This window comes from Diorhabda sublineata, chromosome 1 (genome assembly GCF_026230105.1).
Source record: "Diorhabda sublineata isolate icDioSubl1.1 chromosome 1, icDioSubl1.1, whole genome shotgun sequence".
Lineage (NCBI taxonomy): Eukaryota > Metazoa > Arthropoda > Insecta > Coleoptera > Chrysomelidae > Diorhabda > Diorhabda sublineata.
In genome coordinates this window covers 6,388,826-6,413,661 of record NC_079474.1, presented here as the reverse complement: position 1 = coordinate 6,413,661, position 24,836 = coordinate 6,388,826, and the positions used below count along the sequence as shown (strand labels likewise).

At 31.5% G+C, this 24,836-nt stretch overlaps 1 protein-coding gene and 1 long non-coding RNA gene across 12 annotated transcripts in view; one reads left to right on the top strand and one right to left on the bottom strand.

Moving 5' to 3' along the window:
• LOC130445526 (RB1-inducible coiled-coil protein 1) overlaps positions 1 to 24,836 on the top strand; it is a 62,927-nt gene that overhangs the window by 31,808 nt on the left and 6,283 nt on the right. For 3 of the 11 annotated variants that reach the window (XM_056781239.1, XM_056781256.1, XM_056781248.1), the window contains exons 5-16: positions 437 to 559; positions 851 to 1,085; positions 3,127 to 3,309; positions 7,854 to 8,026; positions 9,130 to 9,316; positions 9,421 to 9,623; positions 10,050 to 10,331; positions 10,426 to 10,552; positions 14,643 to 15,687; positions 16,797 to 17,083; positions 18,175 to 18,653; positions 20,051 to 20,174. In XM_056781239.1, coding sequence (XP_056637217.1) covers positions 437 to 559; positions 851 to 1,085; positions 3,127 to 3,309; positions 7,854 to 8,026; positions 9,130 to 9,316; positions 9,421 to 9,623; positions 10,050 to 10,331; positions 10,426 to 10,552; positions 14,643 to 15,687; positions 16,797 to 17,083; positions 18,175 to 18,653; positions 20,051 to 20,174 — 3,448 coding nt within the window. Of the gene's footprint in view, positions 1 to 436; positions 560 to 850; positions 1,086 to 3,126; positions 3,310 to 7,853; positions 8,027 to 9,129; positions 9,317 to 9,420; positions 9,624 to 10,049; positions 10,332 to 10,425; positions 11,012 to 14,642; positions 15,688 to 16,796; positions 17,084 to 18,174; positions 18,654 to 20,050; positions 20,175 to 21,856; positions 21,974 to 24,355; positions 24,814 to 24,836 lie in introns of those variants that run through there. The other 8 variants (XM_056781191.1, XM_056781201.1, XM_056781212.1 and 5 more) reach the window with 5 other exon arrangements.
• Positions 17,199 to 19,883, bottom strand: LOC130445590 (uncharacterized). The gene is made up of 2 exons (XR_008910065.1): positions 19,076 to 19,883; positions 17,199 to 19,018 (listed from the first exon to the last, which is right to left on the bottom strand). It is a non-coding gene; the product is annotated as an uncharacterized LOC130445590 (long non-coding RNA).

Below are 24,836 nucleotides of genomic sequence, written 5' to 3'. Positions count from 1 at the left end.
ACTTAAAAATATCGATTCATTTTATCTCTTTGTTTGCAATAAGAGTTTCTTCGCTTTGTAAACAATAACTTGATATTCGACTAAAGACTAAACTAAGTCAGGATTTTATGATGCTTGTGGAAAATAAATCATTTTTATAGTCGATCAACCCCCGATTATCACAAGACGTTACCAAATTTGATTCTGGTACTTTTATAATGGAATTATTAAAAAATTCTATTTATTATTCTATATTTTACGGTAATGTGAGGAGGGAATTAAATACAATAGTAGAACCTTCTTCCTAATCAATTTGAGATCAACACTGATAACTCTTTTCATCTCCTCATCATTACTAATCAAATTGTTATTTTGGTAAACTACAAATCAATGAATAAAAATGGCAAGTCATTTTTATCAAGCACCCGGTATATATTCTGTAAATTACTTATTACAGGGAAGATCCAGCTGAAGGTGAAAATTCTGATAAAAAAGAAGACATAAGACAAAGCTCAGTCGTTTTTTCAATATCGCCTGAGCAACAGGATGATTACTTAAAGAGAAATCCATCAAGAATCTTGTGAGTATGGTTTTTGAAATATGGGGAATATGACTAAAATAACTAACAGTTTGTTTCATCTATATCTAACTCGCTAAATAAAATTGAATCTTTAATATTGTTTCATCGTCCCTTAGCTTCTAGGACAAGGTTTTAATGTTACAATAACAAATAGAATATATCTAAAAGGTATTTGGAAATACTCGTTCGTTAAGTTTTGTCTATTATCAAGATTTGTCAGCTTACAAAATATTTTTTAATATTTTCAATAATAAGCGATACAGATTTTCTCAATTTTCTTTTTATTTGCAGTTTCGAAAGAGATTTAGAGGTACTGAAAAGGATTCCAGTTTTGCCATCCTTACTAATGCCAGCTGCGAAAACCTTTATAGAAAACTTCAAGGCATCGATAAGGGAAGATGAGGAAGCTTCTAGTAGCACTTCACAGACAAGTAGAGTAATCACTCTGTTTGATTGGATAAACGCCACCAAAAAATATGGACCATTAGATAAATTATACGAAATTTGTTGCGTAGGCGTTCAGCAGGTGATATATTTTTCAATTCTATATAAAAATTAATTTTTTTAAGAAATATGAAAAATGTGTATTTAAAAGAAGTTGATATCCGTCCTGAAATTTGTTTTGTATGAAAAAGGTAACATTAGACAGATCTTAAGACCTGTAAAAAATATTCGCCATTACTCAATACTATTGGCATTGAAAAACTAATTTTTAACCTGTCATCATTCAGATATATTTGAGTTTATTCTTCAGATACACATATATGCTAAGGTTTGTTCTGAATGTGGATGTAGTATCGATCTTTCTTTGCGCAATTTGTAAATACTTTCTCTTCTTTCTTCCAGTTCTTCTAACAAAGTCCTCAAAGAATTTTTCATGATGAATATGATAGTTAACTTTCCTTTCTTCAAGAAACTTTAGCAGATTAATCGTTAAGATTCAATTTTTTACATGTACTAAGAGTGTAACTCAGCATAAGAAAGTATCCCTGGTGCACCTCAACCAATGGAAAGAAAATATCAGATATGTTCGATTCAACTACACAAATTGTGGTGTCTATCGGTGGAGCTAATGCAACTCGAATTATACTTACCTAATTACCTTCTAGTAAGAAAAAACTCGGGCAAGTCATTAAGTGGAAAACAGATGGGAAATATATGGGAATCACACTAGAAAGTAAATAAACATGATTAGAAGATAACCACTAAAGCTATATAAGCCATAAAGGTGTGCAGATACTTTACAGAGAATAATTGGGTTTGTAACTCAAATTTCCTATTGTGGCAATAGTTTGCGGTAATAGAACGGGTATGAATACTACGAGGAACCATATTTCGAAAATTTAAAGACTGGATTGCATGTATACAACCATGGCCATGAGATCATGCCCAATAACCCCACACTAAATATCCCACCTCTCCATTTAATACTGGGAAGCGTGGGGGGTAAAACGTCACTCAGATTGTTCAGACACAAAATTAACTAGGAAAACCGTCCTTAAAAAATGAACAAACCTGAGACATGCCTTAGGACGAATTACCAAAAAAGTTCAGCTTTGAGAAAAAATCACCATAATACTAAACTGCAGAAGTGAGATCAAAACACCATACTAGAAATAAACAGAAATGCTATGGTACATGGATAGCTCTGAAGCAGCAGACAGAATTGGAATAGGAGTGTACAGGCCCACTCTGAAAGCCTGGGCTTTGACGTCAAGCATTTTTGGACCAGAAATATATGCAATTGAAAAATGTATCCAATTCAATCTAGATAACTATCTCAAACAAGAAACCATCATCTTGTTCGATAACCAAGCACCCATTGAAGCTCTAAGCTCCAATATATTAAAATCCAAACTAGTTTGGGAATGCCTAAACAATTTATACAAGATATAAATTAAAAATAAAGTTACCTTGCAAGGACCTGAACCATTCTGTGGTATCAACTACAGAACAATAGAAAAAGTATTGGAAAAGAAGGTAGATAGAGGTAAAACCAGTTACTGGAACAACCTACAGGGGCTGAGAGAGACAAAGACTTTCCAGGGAAACTATAACCAGAGAAGATCTGCTGAACGTATCAGCCTAAGTAAGAACAACCTACAAATACTAACAAGAGTACTATCAGGGCACTGTCACCTCAATGGGTACCTGAAGATGCTAGATTTCTCGAAGTGTCAGACACTAAGGAATTCCAGAGCACTACACATGGGAGCGTATGAAATAGAAGACGAAAATCTCTGGCAGCTAGAGCCATCCCACATTCTAAGATTTTTAAGAGGAGTGAGATTAATTCACTGGAATCTCCAGTATCACATAAAGAAAGGAGGACACAAGAGATTCTGACATACATTATGTTCGCTTTTCACTTACACTGTTTTTTCACGGCACAACTGTTTTACCAATGTTATTGATTTAGTATTGCATATTTTTTAGTATTTATGATATTAATTTATATAATTACATTTTATATATGCCAATTTACTTAATACTACAAACAAACCTTGCATGAGGTTTTTTTTTAGTTCAGGAAAATCTAATTCTTGGTTCTTTTTTTTTGAATACAGATTGATAAGCAACTCTACCAGTCACTCTCCAAAGATTTCGCAGAGGTTATCAAAAATGCAGACAATATCCAAATGAAGGAAATTAAAGGATTGGGAGAACGACTGTCTGGGCTAGAAACACTTATGAGGGAAGCCAAGAAGCTGGTCAAGCAACAAGCAGAATTAACTCTCTCGTTCGTTAATGTAAGTTTATCTCATTATCAGCTTATACTTTATTAGTTTAATATTATTTCTGATAGAGCACATTTATAAATGTTGGGACAAGCAACCAGAGACAGGATAAAGGAAAGGATACAAAAAAGCTATGGAATAAACAAAACCTTTTAAAAAACATAACCAAACAAAACAAAATAAAAATGTACAAAACCCTAATAAGACCAGAAATCACGTATGCGATGGAAACAACAGTAATCAACAAAAGGAGAGAGGAACTTAAAAGAACTGAAAGAAAGGTAATGAGACCTATAACAGATCCAAACATAACACAGAAGGGAGAAAGGAGAGCAAAGAAAAACGAAGAAATAGAGAAAGAGCTGGAGAAGGAAAATATAGTGACATACATAAAAGCGTAAAGACTCAACTGATGCATATAATGAAAAGAAAACCAACTGAAATGATCAAAAGAATAACGCAGTGGACCCCATTGTCGCCAAGAAGAATAGGTAGGCAGATAAAGAAACGAAATAGAGGAGAACATAATATAGAGAACTGGCGGGCAAAATGCTGGAACTCAAAGGAATGGAAAATAATAACAAAAGCAGACAAGACAAACGATAAACTATAAAGAAAACAAAAATAGAAAACGAGGAGTAATCTACCTCAAACAAGGATTTTAAAGCGCTATAAGCGATAGCCACAATCCAAAGGATTGAAAGGCTTAATGGTGATGATGATGTATTTTGGAATAAAGAAAAAATTAGTAACGTTCATTTTTTTTTTGCTTTATTTCCAGGTAAATAATAATAATTTAGTGAAAGGGAGTGTGAAGAAATTCTGATGTTAGGCAGACGGTTGCATTTATTGCCTTGTCTAAACAGGTTAAGTTAGATTGAAGACTAACACAATCCCGCAGACAAAGTCGAATGGATACTAAACAAGACAATTCACCATCCACTGTCAGTTCTACAGTTCCTCATCGTATTTTGCACGATATTTTTCGTGTGAAGACTTCTTCTTTTTGTCCTAGTTCTGTGGGAGATTCTGGGAGGTTTTCCTTTCTTATGAAGGATCAAATCCGATAAATATACATCTATAAAGAAAGCAAAAATAGAAAACGAGGAGTAATTCACGTCAAAAAAGGATTTTAAAGCGCTTTAAATGATAGCCATAATCCAAAGGATTGAAAGGCTTGATGTTGGTGATGATTTATGATGATTTATAAATCAGGAAATAACAAACATTATCGAATGTTTATTATAATCTTATGATCACTTGTATATGTTTAACTTTTTAATCACCAGTGAATATATTTGTAACTATGTCACCAATGATTAAACATCAAGTATTGTATTCATATAAGTTTATGTTATTTATTCAGCATTACATATTTATGTTAGTTAAAATGTCTTCAAGAATTGTAACATTTTGTTTTATCACATGTGGCACTTATTATAATATTATAATTAAATTTTATTTGTGGTGACCTAATTGAATGTTCTACACGGTTTTATTTACAAATACAGAGTCACAACACCGTTTTTCCAATTTATTAATGGATATTCTGATCTTGAACGTATATTTTTTCAATCATCTCTGAAAAGCAGTTGAAACACAATTATTATCAATATCATGTATCAAAAGACCTATTTAAAATAAAATTTACTGATTTACCCCACTCTATCCAACCTGTTTTATCTACGATTGAATATTTACCAGAAACTTGTTTTTGTTTTTCTATTGATTGTAATTTTATGAATAGCGAAACCTGATTTGATATCCTCTGTTGTCTGCCATTGACTTTTTTTGTTTGTTATTGTTAAACTTGGACTGTGGGGTTCAATGAACAATTCATTTCTATGGATTAAATATTTACTTAGAATTCAATTATGTGATGCATGACATGTTTCCGTTGTTTTTTAACATCGATGGAAAGATAATAGCTAATATTCTTTCATTTTATTTTAACATTTCCTTCAGCAGTATACTAAAAATGATTCTATAGTAAAGTAAAAAAGATTTTCCTTTATTAATTTGGACATTATATAGAGAAAGTCTCTAAAATGGAATAAATTCAATACTTGAAAAATGTAGAAGGAAAACCAAGGCTCAGGTCGTAACCTCCCCGGATTCCAAGGTTGACTCGACCTCAAACCCTCCTCCTCTCAGGGCTTCCAACCAATTAAAGCCTATTAAGAATAACGAATTAGCTCCAAAAGCTGTAAAACTGTATTCGCAGAAAGGCTCGATGTTATCTACGTGAAATCTGCAGCTAGCCGTTAGTCAAGCAGAAGAACTCGATACCGCCTTCATGGAAAACATCTGGTTATTGACATGGTGACATCATGCAGTCTCATCCGGCAGCGGAACCAAGCCACTGTAGTCTTTTCCTCTTCAATATCTTAATTCGTCAAAAGTTTTAAGCCAAAGCCTGATTGAGTTTTCAAAGCATATCAGTCTTTGGTCATTTCAAGTAAGACATCACTGGCGTATCAGAAAGTCTATAACTGATTAACTTCTTATTCGTTTTATGGATCCTCAACGGATCTTAAAAACTCTGTTTTTTAAAAACACTCATAAAGACAAGTTCAAATAATCTGGTTACCATTCGATGGGTTTCCTTTTATCTGGTGGAAATATCGCATCGAAATACTTAAATGATTGTTCAAACCAAATATCTTTATTCAGGACTTTAGTATGTACAGGGATGGAAAAAAATTAGCTGTTTACTAATTATTCTTCCAAGAATTATAATTATCTTATTCCATTGAAAGCTTCCTCAAAGAATATTCGACCTATAACTTGATGTCCTACAACACCAGATCAAACATTTACTTTCATGGGCATTGAGTATAACCTTCCTTTATACAGCATTAATTTTCATCACAATATAAACAAGCTTGTGAGTTTACCCCCCATTTAACATAAACGTGGATTCATTAGAAAACAAAATGTTGTTAAAGTGTTAATTCATAATTTGTTCACAAAACTGCAGGTCTATGTTCCAATCATTCCTTGTAAATATTCAGTTTGTAAAGACTTCCGTTTAAGTTCTTGTATGTATGTATCAGGATATCATATACACTGTGATCATTTGTGTTCCCCTTTCTTGTCGCGAAACTGGGGAATACAGCTGACTTGTTAATCCCACTTCTTTTAGAAATTCCAGAATGTGAAATAGCTGTAGCTATTAGAGATCTTGTCTTCTATTTCATACGCTCCCAGGTGTAGAGCTCTGGAGTTCCATAGTATTTCACACTTTGAGAGATAGAAGATTCGTCCCCAGTGCAACAAAATCTGCACGCTTCATTATCTGCTAAGTCTACCGTCTTCAAGGATCTATTGAGGCGACAGTGCCTCGATAGGATACTGTCAGTATTCGTAGATTGTTAGGTAGGTAGATACTACATTGAGCAGATCTTCTCCGGTTATGATTTCCCAGGAGAGTCTTTTCCTGTCTCAGACTCTGTAGGTTGTTCCAATATATGATTTTGTCTTCTTTTCCAATGCTGTTTCTATTGCTCTACAGCTGCTACCACAGAAGAGTTCAGGTCCCGTGAAGGGCTTGTCTGTCCCTGTTCCTGTTTATGTTCTTGCTCTATCTTACTATTCAGTTATTTGTGCAGTTCTGGTAAATAAATCATATTGAACGATTTATCTAAAAAGAATCATATCTTCATAAAATCGTTACATATACAAATTGTCTAATTGTAAGTATGAAGACATGGCATAGACATACACTTTTTGCGCCTTCTCTATTCTATTGTTTAATTCCAAATCCTATCTTCCCATTTCTTCCAACATAATTCCTTGGAATGAAAGCTACTAACTTGTTCTATAAGTTCTCATTAAGTTTATAAAGTTGATTGTTTTAAATTCAGGCTTGATTCATTTACAAATCACTTGTTTCATAGTGGTACATATACCGAGTATGGTTGGAGGGTTTGATTCATAATTAAAAGGTATAATCTAGTTACTCATATAATTATTATATTTTTTCCAATACATTCCTTCTTTTTTCCCCTTTCTAAGCTTATTTTTGTTTCAAATCCCGTCAAATCCCAATCTTAGAATCAAAATCCAACGAGTCCAAATATTGATTTTAAATTTTTCTAAATATTTATGAAACTTTTTGTGGGGATCTCGATCATACATTGTCTCTGTTATAAAGTAAACATTGATTTTTTATTAAAAAAATTAATAATTTCTTATGATTCATCAGTATGTGACAGTTTTTTCCGAAAATTTCTTGAGATGGACTTTCATTCTAGGCGCCTCATTTATTCCATATTGAAAACGCTGTAGAAAATTGTGATTTTATTTGACTAACTTGAAGTTATTAATAAAATCTGTTACTATAAGTTGCTTCCGTTCTTTTTTAGTATTGAGTAATTTTCTTAGTTTTTTATTATTAAGTTTTGATTGCGTTTTCCATACTTATTGAATGTTTAAATTGTTTTCAGAACTATTGCAATCAAAATCATTTGTACCAACAATATCTTTTGGCTACCTCTAAAACAGCATGATACTACGCCCGTTCTTATTTCTACTAAATTCCATTTTTTTTTCAGAATCAAAGCCGGGCAAGTAATACAAAAGATCCATCGGTACTTCCCGATTTATGTACGTCTCATAAAAAACAACTAGCAATGATGGCAAGCTACCACGCTCAAATATGTGACATTCGAAGAAGATGTGCCAAAGCGAAAGAAGAACTAAGTATAAATCTGTATCATCGGCTCAAGTGAGTAGGAATTCATTTTATTTAATAGTTTTTAGAAATCTCAAAAAGTATTGTTCTCCTTGATTGTAATAAGTTTTAATCAAACAATACAAACTGTCTTCTCTCCAATGGACCAATGATTTTTTACAGATTAAGTTACATCAATATTTTAAATCGAAAACTGTAACATGCTATTAAGTAGTCAATAAATCATGCTGCAATTCAATTAACTCTATATAAACATGGCGCAATCGATAGGATAATAGTTAACAATACCAAAGAGTTAGTCAAACTCTGAAATAACTTAAAATCGAATAGGTTTATTGAATATTTTATTTGCTTTTATTAAATTTCATTAATGTGTTCATTGAAGTGGACTAATCACAAACCGTTAGTTGCATAGATGAGTATATACACAGAGTCTGTTTTAAAAGCAATATAGAGAAAACCGAAAAATTATGTACATTTGTTCTTTAGTTTGAAATCTTTTAACTGTAACTTCCTGTCATATTAGAAGAACATGTACATACTATTTGGTGATTAGAACGTGTGGGCTGAGAAACAAGTGAATCAAGCATATTAAATTCTATAATTTTATCTTTTACGGAGTATACAACAAATGTTCTAGATGTAACACATATAAAGTTTCAACTTGATGCCATTTTCAGGAAAACAAAATCTCAAAAGCATTAAGAGTAAGCAGTTGCTTCTTCACAATAAACTGCTTCACTTGTCTCATTGATCTTAATAACATTTACTAATTGTATGCTTAAAAACAAATGCAGAGCTGAGAGTGTTTCTCAAGAATCTCCATCTATATAATTTATTTCTAACTATTTACTATAGTAGTACATGAAAAAGTCTTTTGTGGGTACTTAACTCTGATAATTGTCATCCAAGTAATTACTTCCACATAATAGAAAATTTCTTAAGAAGTATCATTGAATATCACTCTTTCATTCAGCTAGAAATGTTATAATGATCATTTCCTTCCTGATTCCTTGATTTCGTGCTGCCAGTGAATAGGTTGAAAATTAATATAAATTGTAATAATATCAATATTATAATTTTTTACCTCTACTTTCAATTCTATTTTGAAATGTATTTTTAATTATTTTTCATAGATGGGTAATGTATATCGAAGATCGAGTTACAGAAGCCTACTACAAAATGGACGCATATGGTAGTGATATAGATAAACTTAAATACAACATAGGTCTTCTCCAGCAAATGCATATGTGTCCAACCTACTATCTATCCGCTCTTACCGAAGTAGTCAGAAGAAGAACATTTTCTCAACAGTTTTTATTGGTAAGATCAGAAGATGTTGAAAATTAATTTCTTATCATTATTTTGTCAGTAATTATGTTCTTAAAATGTCTCGTTATTAATCATTATAACGTTTTTAATTTTAGTGGGCATCCGAATTAGCCTGCCGTCTGCTTGCAATATACAATGAAGAGGTGACTCGAAGAAAGGAGTTTCGATCTCAGTTCCAAGGGCACTTCCTTAATGTTTTATTTCCCGGTATGGAAGATCTTCCTCCAAATTTCGCTACTCAAGCACCTCCGATGTTTGACATGTCTCTGCCCCCGATAACGCAGGAAGATATAGATACGTAAGTTGTAGCACATAGTGTTTAAATTTCATATAATTTTTTTATTTTATGTGGAGCCAGTAACGAGACTGTAATACAATTTTTCAATTTACTACTGTAAATTCTTTTCTTCTTTATTTGAGAGTACCATTTAGGAATTCTCAAAAGTGAATCATTGTCGATCTCGTCTTCTTGATTCCTCTGTTTAACAGTTTTGGTGCGGGTTCTCATTTCCATTCTTAGTCTTCCTTCTTACTTAGCATCAAGATTAAATTCTTTTTGATGCTTGTAAACCTAATTTAACTTCAATAACATCTTATTTAATGCCCCTTTTTATCAACAAAAATTATTTAATTACTGTTAAGTACATTCACATCATGAACAATTATTTCGACATGTGTAACAACTATTATAACCAATATGTTTATTTTTTCTATTTTGTTTTAGTCTGAAAACAGAAATTCCAGACTTAGCAGATAAGCTGAATGTACCAGATACAAAGAGTTATACGAATTTTTTTCTATTAAATTCTCTTACTAGAAAAGAAGAAGAAACGGAGGATACAGTAGGTAATGAAGAAGCATTGAAAGCAGTTGAAGAAAAACTGATACAGGCAGTTAATGATGTAGGTTTGGCTAGCGATTTAGACAAGGACATATTGAGATGTACTGGTAGTGAGCCTTGTCTCACTACTGCAGTTGGTATAACACAACATAAAGAGCTAGACAAGTTAGTATTGGTCATATCAATTGAACCTTTTGACGAAAATTGCTAAAAAAATTCTCAAAGTAACAGACATGTTATTTTCATTTTATTTTTTCAGAGGCTGTGAATCTGAAACGGATACTGAGGAGTTTGAGAAAGTGTGTCAAAGTCCTCCTGAACCTAATTTCGATAGGAATATACCATCACTTCGTCCGCACACCCAAGATGCATCTACCTCCACAGAGGTCAGTGACAACAAAACGTCTCTTCCTCCCAAAAAACCTCCTAGAACTTTCCAACAAAAACCCACTCAACAAGAACACTCCTCTTGTCACACCCAAAGGACTTTAAGCGTCAGTTCCAATACTGATTCATTTACTAACATCAAACATCCATCCTTAGAATCCATAGAAGAAATTTCTAATGTTAGACCTACAGATAGTTGCTTCAACTCCCACTATCACGGAAATCCCGTGCTTAGATCTAAATCCATTTCACCTCACACTCCACAGAGTCCGCAGGTAAATAGTCCCTTGGGCCACCAAACTACGCAGAACCTCGCCGGAGTAGGAGATTTTTCAAATGATGAATTTTACATCGACGAGAGCCTACCGTCGAGCCTTAGTATCGAAACGGGACACAGTCAAGGCTCCGAATTCATTAAACAACTCGATACCGCTCATAACGTCGTGGCTTTGTTGCAGGTATTCTTGAACATTAAAAGCGAACAAAACTTTTTATTTATACCAGTATCTGTTTCAGTTGCGCTTTTTAATATTTCTATTTCTAGTCGTACAGATTTTTATAGAAGCTTTTGTGTGGTAATTTGTCCTATTCTTTAGTTTCTGGATACTAGATTATTATCGTTGTGAGTGTTTGCAAATATATGAGAGTTATTTTTATTGGTTACAGTTATAACAGAAGTTTCAAAAATTTCAGAATAACAACTTCTTTATTGATAAACGAGAGATGTTCGTAAAGTTTCATTATGAAAAAAAAGACCACTCTTAATAATAATTCGACATAGTGATTTGCCATGTATTTCTATCAGAGTGTGGTACAATCTTCTATTTATTTTCTTCATAGAATATTACCGCATCTGAATCAAACCATAACATCTTCGGGTATCAAAGAACAATTAAAACTTTCTCGAAATGAGAATGGAGCTGTAGGAGTCTATCATCCAATAAGGATCTTATTAATTGTTAGCCCTCGCCACCAAAAGAATTAGTGCTTTTTTTATCCTAAAAAACTGTGTACATTAGTTTTTGAAGATGAAGTGTATCACCATTCCATGATTTCTTGTTTGGTTTCAAGTATATATCATAAGCAACCCATGTTTCATCCCCGTGACAATCTACAGTACAAATTTTATTTATAACGAATCAAGAAATGCATCATGTTTGATGTTTAAATGCAAATTCTTGTGAAAGATGTGAAAATTAAATATTTATTGTGAACCTTTGGTCTTGTCTGTCTTCATCAACTGCATAAATCAGTTTATCATTTATCACAGAAAAAGCTCAGAAAAATGAAACTCGAAAGCGCCGAAAAAAAAAAATAATACAAAAAACGCAAATATAAAACTAAAACAAGTAAATTCTCTATCTACTAAAGCAAAAAACATCAGATAGCTTTAACACAAATATAGAACTAAAATAAGGTGGTACTAACTGGAACGCTAATAACAAAAATAACACAGTTGCTAACCTATGCAGATGATGTGGTAATTTTATCAACAAGTGAAAAAGACTGCAAAATACGTGCAGGGCTTTCATAGTAATAGCAGAATGGCAAATAAAGAGAAATCCAAGTTCATGAAAATGACGCATGCCAACTTTTAAAGTGGAGTTACACACGCGAAATATGATTGAATTCCAGTCAACAGTTACGTTTATCTTGGAAGACTTATCAATGACAATGGTGATGGGAAAGAAAACATAGAAGTAGGGTTAACTCGAGGAAACGAACAGAACAATGATCGAGTTCCTTCACAAAGTGCGTTCGCATTGCAGAATAATTTAAAAAGAACTTACTTTACGAATATATCTCGTATTTATTAATTAAAACTTATCAGTTCGGCCTCAAATTAATGAGACTATCTATGCGCGATTAATTTAGATTTATTTGCACGTAGTGTTTATGATTTTTTAGGGTTTAGAGGTATAAATATTTATACAACAGTATGGGTAAAAATTTAGGTACATTTTTGCTGTTATCATTTCATTTGCGCCTAAAGAATGCTATTTGAATTTCAATATGTGATTGTCTTCCTTAAATCACACTAGTTTATATGGTTTTATTGTTATTGATAATTTTTGCAAGTGTGGTGCTCAAGGTGGTTGCAACCAAAATTCACCTGAGGCGAGGGAAAGAAAACAAAATAAATCATCGATCTGCACGTATCGATTATCAAATGTTTGTATCAGACTATGTTATTGTTCCGTCATTATTTTTCATTAAATCTATTAACTGTATTATCTTAATTCTTAAAAAAATTATACAAAAACTGTGGTCCGGTTTAATAAATATTTGTTCAAATATTGTGAAACACGGGTAAACTAGTGTCATTATCAACACGCACAAACACATATCAGATATTTTAAAAGTATGATTTATGCTCTTAATTATTTCTGCATATTTTAGTTTAATTTGGTCACAATTTTTTTCCGTCTTTATATTTATCTTTAGTTTCCTGTGGTTGGTGGCCCATAATCCTTTTAAATATCCTCTCCCTACAAACCTGCATGTACACAAACACATCAATCATTTTACAATAAGTTTATATAGTACCATTAACCCTCCTATATTGATAGTATTCGATAAGTGAGAGTGTAGCCATGTCTTCTTTGGACTTGTCATACTGGTGCCTTTCTCTGACTTTCCTACTAATAATATAGGAGTAGAGTGTTGATTAGTACGATAAAGTTCGCTATTAAAGAGAGATTGTAGCCATTATTATGAAAAATTAGTAAAATGGTGCTAGAAATATGTTTTATTTTTTAACACCAAAGTGTTTGTATAGGAACATAACAAACAAAAGACCAAGTCGTGGAGATGAGCACATATCACACTGTAGGAATCAAAATAAAGTTCCAAAAAAGTATATATCAATATCAGAAGACATCTTAAGAAATGCCAAACTTAGCTATACAGAATGGTAATCCAAACTACTATATTGTTTGGGCTCGATATAAATCTAAATCAACCGATAGGGAAGAAGATTGCTTAATAAAATCTTTAGTAAGCTAGAAGATGACTAGAGAGAAGGAGAGCGAATCTAGAATTAAAGGAAATCATAAATTGTTCGAGACAGTTTGGTTGCAGTGGTTGGAACTCATTTGTGCCAAACATGTGTTAAAAAGGAGGAAAGATCACAGGATGAAAAGTAGATTCAGAAGAAAGAGGATTCAAGTTTCTGAGGACTATCTATGAAGTATCAAGGAAAACTAAAGTCAATCGACTTAAAAATATGTAAACGGCTCAATAGTTCGTTCAGATCACACGGAAAATAGAGACCTGTACCAGATATACAGTCAAATCTTGAAGGGTTTATACGATAAGGACAATGCTTATCCAAATAGTAGCAGTTCCAAAAGTGATGAAAGACAATAAAATTAACAAAATCAGAATATACTTAATTCAAATTTTAATGAAAGGATATGAAAAACTATTTCCACAGCAGAAAGTGAAGCGAATTTAAACTTCGTTTTCAATTAGAACCTGCTCCATCATAGTAAATGTGGTCTAATTTTAAAATGTGATTAATTATAATGGCTATAATTTTCATATTGTTTACGTAGGGCAAAAGATACTGAATTTCATCAAACTATTTATACCAAAATTTTGCTGCAGATTTACCTACACATGTTCTAATAGTGGTAAGTCTCATTTGAAAGTTGTTTTCTTCCATATTGACACGGGGACCATATAGTTGATTAAAAAAATTGCTATATGTCTTTCCAATGACTCTGGCTGCTCACAATAAATTAGCGTTCAGTTTTAGTGGTTCTTTGGGATATGATATAAATAATTTAATCCTAGATTTCAATCACACTAAATCTGTGTCACTCAAATGGTTTCTTATCTATAAAATGTAATAATATTAACATTTTGTTATCACTTTTTGAACTTATTTCAAACATTTTAGTATTGCAACCATTAGTTAAAGAAAAATTTATTTAAATGCATAACCCAATAGTCTCTAGTTGATGACAGATAGTGAAATATATAAACTTCCACATAAATAACTATGATAAGAAAAATAACACCAGCAGCACAAATTCTATTTAAAATAATTTATCCACTTTACCTAAATTAAATAAATAATTTCAGGATAATCTTCAAATATCCAGAACCGAACATGATCGATTAAAAAATGTACTCGGTAAACTTCATCAGTTAGCAATGGAAGCAACCCTGGATCTCCGATCTGAACTTTCTGCCCTGAAAACACACGTGTTAGCTACACAAAACTGTACTAGTCAATACTGCGATAGCCTAACGAATTCTTGGGAAAATCTAATCGTCTTGCGTGAACAAAAAGAAAAGGATACTCTAGAATCAATTACAAAAAATCATGAAGATGCAATTAAGGAATTGAGTAAACGAGAAGAAGAAAATAATAAACAAATTGAAAATTTACTGAATGATAAAGTTTCTTTAGAAAACGATCTTCTGAAATCTCGTGAGTTGTTAGAAGAATTGAAAGAAAACTTAGTTAAATTAAATGAAGAAAATATCAAAATAAAAGAAGATCTTCAGAACCAGTTACTTGAAAAAGATCAAGAAATGAATAAATTAATAAAAGAAACTTCGGATAGGCTAGTTAAGGATCATAAAGCTGAGATCGAAAATATAAGATCTAGATTTAAATTAATGACTATGGAAAGGAGTCCTTCAGATAATACCTTTGAAAAATCATTGGATTCCAATAATTTACAAAGTAACTCTACTTTCCTTCAACAAATGAAAGATAATTTCGACCTAGAAAAAGAAAAGGCAGTTAACGATGCTGTAGAACAAGAACGAACAACATTAATGGAATTAATGGATAATAGGATCCGAGAAATCGAATCGAAGTTTCTATCAGAAAAAAATCTGGCTTTACAAGATCTAGCGATAAAAATTTCAGAAGAAAAAGATAAACAAATCGAAGTTCTTATGGAAAGAGAAAAGAATCTAACTTTAGAATGCATCAAATATAAAGGAACAATTCAACAATTAGCCGAAAGTGCGACGGAGAGTTCGGATGTTGAGTTATTGAAGATGATTAGCACACTGCAAAGCGAAAAAGAAGCTTTAATAGAAGAACTAGAAAATAGTAAAATGTCGAAAGATAAGTCTATAGATATGTCAACATCCGTGGCTGTTTGCGAAGGTAAATATTATTTATATTTATTTATATTTTATGTCCATGATTCGGCCCATCACTTTAGAGGACCTGCTAATGGTCCTCTGGTAGTCCACTTCTCCTTAAATGCTTGTTTTGACATGTGCCTTCCACTCTCGTCTATTGTTTAGTCGCAGGCCTATCTAATGTCAGAACTGCGTTTTCTGAGCCAGAAGGTTGGCAGACGTTGTTCTGTCCTGTTTGTATTCGCTCTCGTTTCAGCTGCATAGGTTAATATGGGACATACAGCTGTTTCGTATATATACAACTTGCTTCAAGTTCCTAGATAATTTCAAGTTAATAACTATAATTTTATAATCTTGAAGTATTCGTTGTAGATTGTCTTCGTCTTCTGCTATGAGGACAGTATCATCTGCATAGTATACAAATCGCTGATTCCCATAGTGTATCCTCTTTCTGTAGTTTTGACTTTGTTTAATAGGCGGTCTGTTACAAGGTTGAAAAGCATTAGATTTAGACTGTCACCCTGTCTAATTCATGTTGATATTGGAATGTCATCTGTCAGTGTGTTGTCGTGCTGTATTCTTGTACGGTTTAGTTTAGAGTTGAATTCCTTGACTATTTGTTGTATTACCCTGTAGAAAGCCTGGGTTAGGTCGACAAAGCATAGGAAGGCCGGATCTATTGAGTCTGAGCCTTATTACTCTTTATTTATATCTACCCTTTGCGAGAGGTATGGTATATTCAGTTTCATTGAATTTATTTTAAGGCAGTTTAAAATTGTGGACCTCTAAAAACACTGTAAATTAACCAAATGGCAGTTGACTGACCATATTCAGTCTAAAAAATATTCCGATTCGCTGACTGACTGACTATGGAATAGTAGATAATGCTTCTTAAAGTATAACTTTACATTAATGTAACTAAATGTAATATGATTTTTATCTAGTTGCCTCGAATTTTCCCTTAATGTACACTAATTGTTTCTATTTGAAAATCCTTTGTTTTTGGATTGATTTTATTGTGATGGTCCCTACCATCTTCATATTTATTGTTAACTGTTTTTTTTAATTTTATAAAAATTTCAAATTAAAAAGTTTTTTTTGTGGAATATACATCTAAATAAATATTTCCAGCTAAAGTTGATGTAACTACTAGTCCTATGAAACGAAAAGACGAGAAAAAATCGGAATATACACAGAAAGGTATTATTAATATTGAAAGCTGCAAACCTGGTGATCGTGTAATAGTTTGCTGGGACAAAGATCACGAAAATTTTAGAGTTGTACAGGACAAACAGCATCTTTATTTTTTACATTCTGACTATTTAGAAGAATTAGGCTTTGAAATCAATGAAAATGGACCTAATAAGTTTTTTTGTATAGGCGAAGTAATCAACAAAGAATATTGTTACGCTAGAAAGGTAAGAAGTTCTTTTATATTCATATAGAATTTATTATCCAAGCTTGTATTTTTCAAAATTTCCATATTGAAAATATAATTCAGTAATAATCAGAAACATACCAATTAAATGTAGATTTTTTTCCTTTTATTTTTGTCTCTTTAATCTATTATTTAAAATAATATCTGTCACTATTTGATAGTAATACAATAGATTTGATTGAAACTCTTGCAGTTTTATACTTACATCGCACACTAAAAATATCTATCGTGTGCCCCTTAAAGCTTCTATGCTACAGCTCTTCTTAGAGTTCCAGAGCATCAATAGATATCATTTTTTGGAACTGCTTCAGGAATATGTTTGTTAGTAACCTCCTGGCAAATAGAACGATACAGGTGGCGATGAAATGGGCCCCTTGTTTGCCCAAATTATTGGTCTTCTCTTACCCTAGTGATACAATATAACCAACGAAATATTTTTTGAATTTATTTGCATCAACATTGTTCCAGATTTTTACAATTCCTACATGGGTCTTGTTAACTATTTTAAATTTAATCTATAGTCTAATAAAATTATAATTCAAATTAACGTCTAAAAAGGATTTATATTTGAAAAATGTTTTAACGGGTTGGAAATAATTGATAACCATAATGACTTCAAAAAAACATAATAGATCTGAAAAAATTCTCAAGAAAAAAATTTGATGATTAAAATTTCTTATAAAATTATCTGGATCCACTTTTGATATATTTCTATTACATACAGGGTTTTCGACTACTTATTAAACAAAAGTTAAGGTTCATTAAGTTTCTTATTATTATTTTGAAGGTTTTTCAAAATTATCTATCGATGTTTCCCCTGCTCGTTCCTCAGAACAGTTCCAGAACATTTAGTAAAACTTAAGGACACTCCAGAATATTCAAAAACTGCATAATCATATAAAAAAGGTCAATTAATCCTTAAAAATTTATAAAAAAATTGCTAGTATCAGTGTAAACGAACATGGAGCATAAACAGTGTTTATATCCATCGTTGATAACCAGTTGTTGGCGATATTTTTGCTATAAAGTGATTAATTAAAATATATTATTTCAACTTATTTTTATTTTTAGTCGGATAATAGATACAAAGTACCAAAATGCACCAAGTTCTTCCGAGTGAAAGTCCGACCGCCAACAGCTCTAGCACGCGACGTTACGCAAAGCCTTTACCAACCCTCCAGTAGCCAAAATACATTACGAATGACTCGAAGTCAATCGGCTGCTTCTTCATATTCAGAAGACGATAAACCAGCTACTCAATTACCCTCGACGTATCCTATTTCAGTTATTCTGGAAGGAGATCAAATCGACGGATCAGATATTCTTCAAGATAGAGATATATGCCAAGACCACTGTAATATACAAGAAAATAAGTCAGAACATGAGTCCGAAAATAACGAAAAATTAGTGCAAAATAGAGTGCAATGGCCCGAACAACACTTTGCTGAAGATAGTGGTATTGTTGAAAATGTGGAAGAGGTTATGGCAGCTTTTGATAATACTCCCCCAGTAGAAGGCGAAAACAAAAATACTTTAGATGTTTGTGATCGGTAGGTGTCATTTATTGTATTAAAAAAAAACAACCTAAATAATATTTTTCATATAAAATTTTTATAGAAAGTGTTTTATAATTCTCATATTCCATACTTTACTAATCAAACTATTTTTTTGTCATCTTTTTGTGATTCAATATCTATCTATCAAGCATGGAGATACAGTTAAACCTTTAAGTTAAAAAAGCGAAATAATTCCAAGGCTAGAAGTTGACATGATAACGAGATTTTGCACTTCATTTGATTGGTTTTAATGTCCTTCCGAAAAATGCTTACAGAAGATCACATTATAAAAATCCTGCTTGTTCAACTAGATTTTTCTAATCGCAGTGTATATCAGGAGTAGCATTATAAAAATGCTCCTACAAAAAAAATATGTTGTTTGCTTCATTTTCCAATAACAATACACACCAAATGACCTTTATTATTGCTTCACCGGAGTTTTCCAGTGACCTTGTCTATCATAACCAGCAATCGCAATGGATATCGAGGACTTTAACAAAATGGATATCCCATTGTCCCGCTGAAGTTTTCTCATGGTATTTTGCACAATTATCAACTATGCTAACAAAAGTTTTCTACAAAATGAAGATCTTACTTGCTTCACTGTAGTTTAACAATAGAACTGTGCATCATAAGCAGCCTTATTAAATCTATACTGAATAAAGAAGCAAAGTATACATTTTTGGCTACAATCTATATATGTTATATCACAGTGTAAGAACATTTTCCATCACAGTATAAAGAAGTCTCGATATAAAAATTGAAAAGATTAGAAGTTGACACATATAAACAGATAAATAACAGTTAATACATATAAAAAAAATTAAAAGTTGTAGTCCTGTTCACAGTCTTATGGTTCTTTGTATTACCTCGTCCCTCCAACATGCTCGACATAGCAGTCGCGTTACTAGATAAAAGTTAGTTCATCACCCACCGGTATTTCTAGCTGTTCTCTTGCACTCGTGGACCTTATCAATTTTTCCGGCATATTTCTCGTTGTAGAAAACAGGCTGCTATTTTCATTTCCGGCCAGAAAGAACAGCCACAAATACCGTTTGGTGATGAACTAACTTTTATCTAGCAGTTTACGAACTCAAACGTCGTGTACCAAATCGACGCTGTTTTATGTCTTGGACCATGCGATAACTGGTTCTTTCCGAAAATATTAAATGTGCTTAACCAAAGATGTTTTGATATTGTTTCTGACCATAACAATTAAACTTTGCTATCTATGTGCAGTATGTACTTAGAAAGAAGGTTTTGTACTTTATATAATTCATATTCTAATTTTTTATCCACTTTTTTAGGTTGTTTGAAAATGATGAGTATTTTTAGAACTTTTGAATCTTAGATTAAACTAATATTTTTGTTTTGTATTTTACTATCGTTAGGGATTGTAAACATGTTTTTCAAGAACAGCACGGTTATGTCACCAACACGTGGCTGGAAATGATACTTAGTAGAGTGTTTACTAAAAGCATTCGAAATCAGAGAGACTACATTGAAAAAAGCACAGTATGTAATTTGAGTTTGATTGAAAGCTTTAGCAAAAATCTCAGTAATACATATTTTGCCATCAGTAACATAATAATATTTAATTCAAATTTGTAACAAACATATTGAAAAAAATATATCTTGGTAGATATTTTAAAACTTCTGGAACAAGAATCAGTTATGTCAAGTACATCTCTAAAGATTGAATTATTTGAATTATTTTTAAGTGAATCCACTACTTCCAATATAAAATGGTTTTTCTTGCTTTTTATCACAGTAAGATCAGCGTCTTTTAAGATTTACAATTTGTGATCGTGTGGTATTACCTGATTCCTTTCAAAAATAAATAAAAACCTTCTATTAGTAATTAGCTATGATTGCAATATTATCATTGTAGTTACTTACTATTATAAACTCCTTATCCGTTTGATAAAATGATGAATGAACAGAAGTAGGCCCCATAAGCCTTTTGCTACATCTAATTATTGGGACTTGGAAGAGTTCAGCAGTTCAATGTACTGCTACTAGTAATTGAAGGATTGTCAGACATCAAATATCAGCGACTTCCCAACTTTGAACCCAACTACTTCAATTACAAAAAAATTTGGATAAATAGGAAATAACATATAAAAAGATATTCAACAATTTTTTCAGAAAAATTAGTTTTAGTATGTTTGTTTCATATTTAATAATTTCACATTGTGGTGTTTTAAGAGTGTTCTAACATTTGGAAAAGAGTTTGTATTAATTGTTTGATAAAATATACAAATTAATAATAATAAATTTATATTTTCAATTAATAACTTTCGTTATCAACAACATTTTACCATTTAAATAACAAATTTGAAATCAAATGGTTTTTGAATAAAAAAATCAAGTTGGCATTATGGACATCATCCAAATTTTCAAATTTTTTGCCACTAAGCGATCGGAATAAATAGAAATGTGAGGGCGCACTTGGCGAGTATTGTGAGTGAGGTGAAATGTTACTATTAAAGATTAATTGGACGGTGTAACTACATCCAATGGATTTAGATGTGATTTGACGTTTGGGTTGTACATGGTAAAGTTACTCTAGGGTATGTGGTTATGATAAGGGTGACGATTCAATATGTAAAAGTCATTTGTCTTACTGAAGCAGTTGCCAGGAAGAACCTTTTGTGATCGTCTAATTGAGTAAAGATTCGAGGTGGAGATACATGATTCCGAAAAGCGGCAGGAGTCTATCCAGGAAAAATGATTCGAAGTAATGGGAAGTGAAATTAGGTTAGATAGACTGTTTTCTCCTCTTTAACTTGTACATTGCATATATTGAATATTCTGAAGCTATTCTGACTTTTAGAAAATTCCAGGAAATTTGGAAACAGTTAATTGTAAAGTTCGATGAACCGACAGGACTCGTTTACATTATATGACAATGCCCTGAATATGTATACAACTTTAATCATTTGTAATTTTTCCACTCTAAAGGTATCCGAGTATTTTAAATGACATATAATAATACTTTAACTATAAATTCACAAGAATCCTTACTTCCTCGTCTCCTATCCTTCTTTTTAAATTAATTCTCTCAAATTTTTTCTCAATCGCAAAATTTTCAAGTGTGTTTATTTTAATTCTACTCTAATATTCTTAAACTGCAATTTGAATTTCTTCTAATATTGTTTTATATTCTTTCACCACGTTCTCATCTTATTTTTCAGGAATTTCATGGTAATCTTGATTTTTGGATTAGTTTTTTATAAAATTTATGAAGTTTTCACGCAAATACAAACATGAAAGGGCGATTCCCGAAATTTGTTAGAGAGCAAAAAAATTAGGTAACTACAGTCATATTCATTTAATACATCCACTACATTGTAACTATTACAAGATTATATAACTTTAATAGTATTATTGATATGACATCCCGGTTTGTTTTGTATATTATTATAATTTAATGATTGTGATAATTTTATCAGAATTGTTAATAGTATATTTCACCAATGAAAGAAAAAGTTGATAGCAATATCTTGTACTATTATTCCATTTTCTCTGCCATTTATACCTTTTGAAATGTATGAGTTATGGCTATCAAATAACAAAACTGGCGCCGTAAAATAATTTAGTTTGAATTCATACGTTTATTTATACACCTTCAATATATACTCTTCCTCTATCCATACAACGCTTCAGCAAACCTTTGAAACAAGTATTCTTCTGTTACCTCCTTCAACTCGTTTACTACTTTTTCTTACAAAATCTCAATTGATCCAATAAGGCAGATGATATAACATTAGGGTGCTGAACTTAGCTATAAACCTCTGGACAGACCATTTGGAATGGACCGATGCAGTGTCCTGTTCTTTCTTCCACAGATACTTAACTGGGAGTCAGACTACCTACTTGATACTGTATTTGTTTTTGATTCTCTAGAAGGTCTTCTCGGTCATTCTGAAAACGCTTAAACCAATCAAAAATACTTGATTGCAATAATAATTCACTAACATACACTTTTTTGAATAAATCATAAGTTTGAAGTGAAATTTCATAATAATTAGTGGTTCAACTATCTTAACAAATAAACATCTCGAGGCTACGACTATACTGATTTGTTTAGTATCTTAGTATTTGAAGTATCGAAAGTTTTACGGTGATATCTGGCGCATATTTAGCACGACCAGTCTCAATATTTAATAGCCATGTCTCGTACGAAAGCAAAAAAATTTATCTTATTAATACATTAGTGTGAATGTGTGAAATAGCTAGGAGTACTGCACGCAATTAGTAATGCATTTGTTTTTATTAATATTTTACTTTTTCACAATTATTTTTTACAAATTTAGAATAATTTATATCAACAACATTCATCTGTACAACTGAACTGTTCTTGTTTTGTCAACGTTGCGTTATTTGTATTAACTATGCGAAGTTTCAAACCTGACGTTATAGATGCTTCCCGATTCCTCAAGGCTTCACGAAAGCTCTAGAAAATGTAACTTTACAGGTTCGTTTCGACGTTTCTTGGTTGTAATAAAAGAAATATTTTTTATTTAGTAACAGAATAAAATGTATAATAATATTTATAGTAGTTGGCAAAATTATAAGTAGTGGTGATGGATAAGATGTTAGAAATGGGGTCTACAAGTTAATTGTTTAAGCCATGGCGTGCATTTGGTAATAGTATGTGATTATTCAGGTTAGATTTGCAGCTCACAAATCAAACACTTTTTTACATCATTTATTTTAATTATTCGACTATGAAAAAAATGTTTTTGTAATGAAAGGGTAAATTGGCTTGAGATTTTTCGGATTTCATATAGCATTTGATAGTCTATTTTGTATCATATACATTTCCAATATCTGTATTTATGTTCACGATATAAATTGAGTTAGATCACATTATAAAGTTTTGTCAAAAAGTGTTTTAATTTTTGTATCAATTTTCTTTGAAAAATCCAAACCTAACTCTAGCTTCCCAGTTTCAAAATAATACTAAAATAGAACTTTTTTAGTTATTATACATTGTAAATATCATTTAAATATGTGCCATATCATCTCAAAGTATCGTTCTATTTATTGGCATACTGATATTGTAGGTGGATCTTTAGTTTTGCTTTAAGTAGCTAGATCTTTAATTATTTTGCTATATAAAGCTAGATCTTTGATTATTATTTCTTATATGGCTATATCTCTTTTAATTGTGCTTGCTTTAAGAAGATTCCTTATATGGATGGATCTTTAATCTGACTTTAGATGCCTGGATCTTTAACTATTTTGCTTTATATGGCAATATCTTTGATCTTGTCTTAAATAGGTGGAGCTTTGATCTTGCTTTAGGTGGCTGGATCTTTTATTGATCTTGCTTTAAGTTTTTGTATATGTGAATAATTACTACTACATAAAATTATTTGAATACTACTGCTGTATTAAAGACAATAATTTATGAATACATCTTTGGTGTGGTGAAAACAATAAATGTGTAATTTTGTGGAATTTTTAAACATTAACGAAATTTTTACATCTAAATTAATGTGCCATAAATACATACAATAATGACATGAAATAAAAAAAGTGGTTGTGAAAGTTTCGTTTAAGTTCAAATTATTAACTGGGGTTGTCATAATCAAAAATATGTATTTTACTAACAAAATAGTATTGTAGTGTTAAATGAATATGTACCAAAGTAGTTGTCTTAATTATCAATTACATTTCATTTGCAGGTGTAATAAAAAAACGAGAAACTTTATTCTCCAGCAATTAACAACTGGACATTATTTAAATAGATTGATAACGTCATAAAAACTATCGTACTATGTTATTTTTGAGGTTACTTTAATATCCGTTAACTTTTCATGAGTGGACACCATCTATTTTCGGCTCTCTTGTGAATCTTTTTGTTTAAATTAGTGCTTTAAACTTATTAACGTTACTTTTGATCAGTATTAATTTTATGGTTAACTTATAAAGATTGTATTAAAGTATTTAATAGTTGAATTAAAAAATAATAAAAAACAGTTATATTTTATAATGAATCATCCTGTGTATTCTAAAAATTCCTTATGCTAAAGACAAAGTATCAAAAACCTTTTGACACTTTATTTTGAGAACTTCAATCCAATAAAATGTGAAAAATATTTTTCAAAGGAAATCAGTTATTACTTATTTTTCAATATATACACTATATTAATGTTTCCTCATATC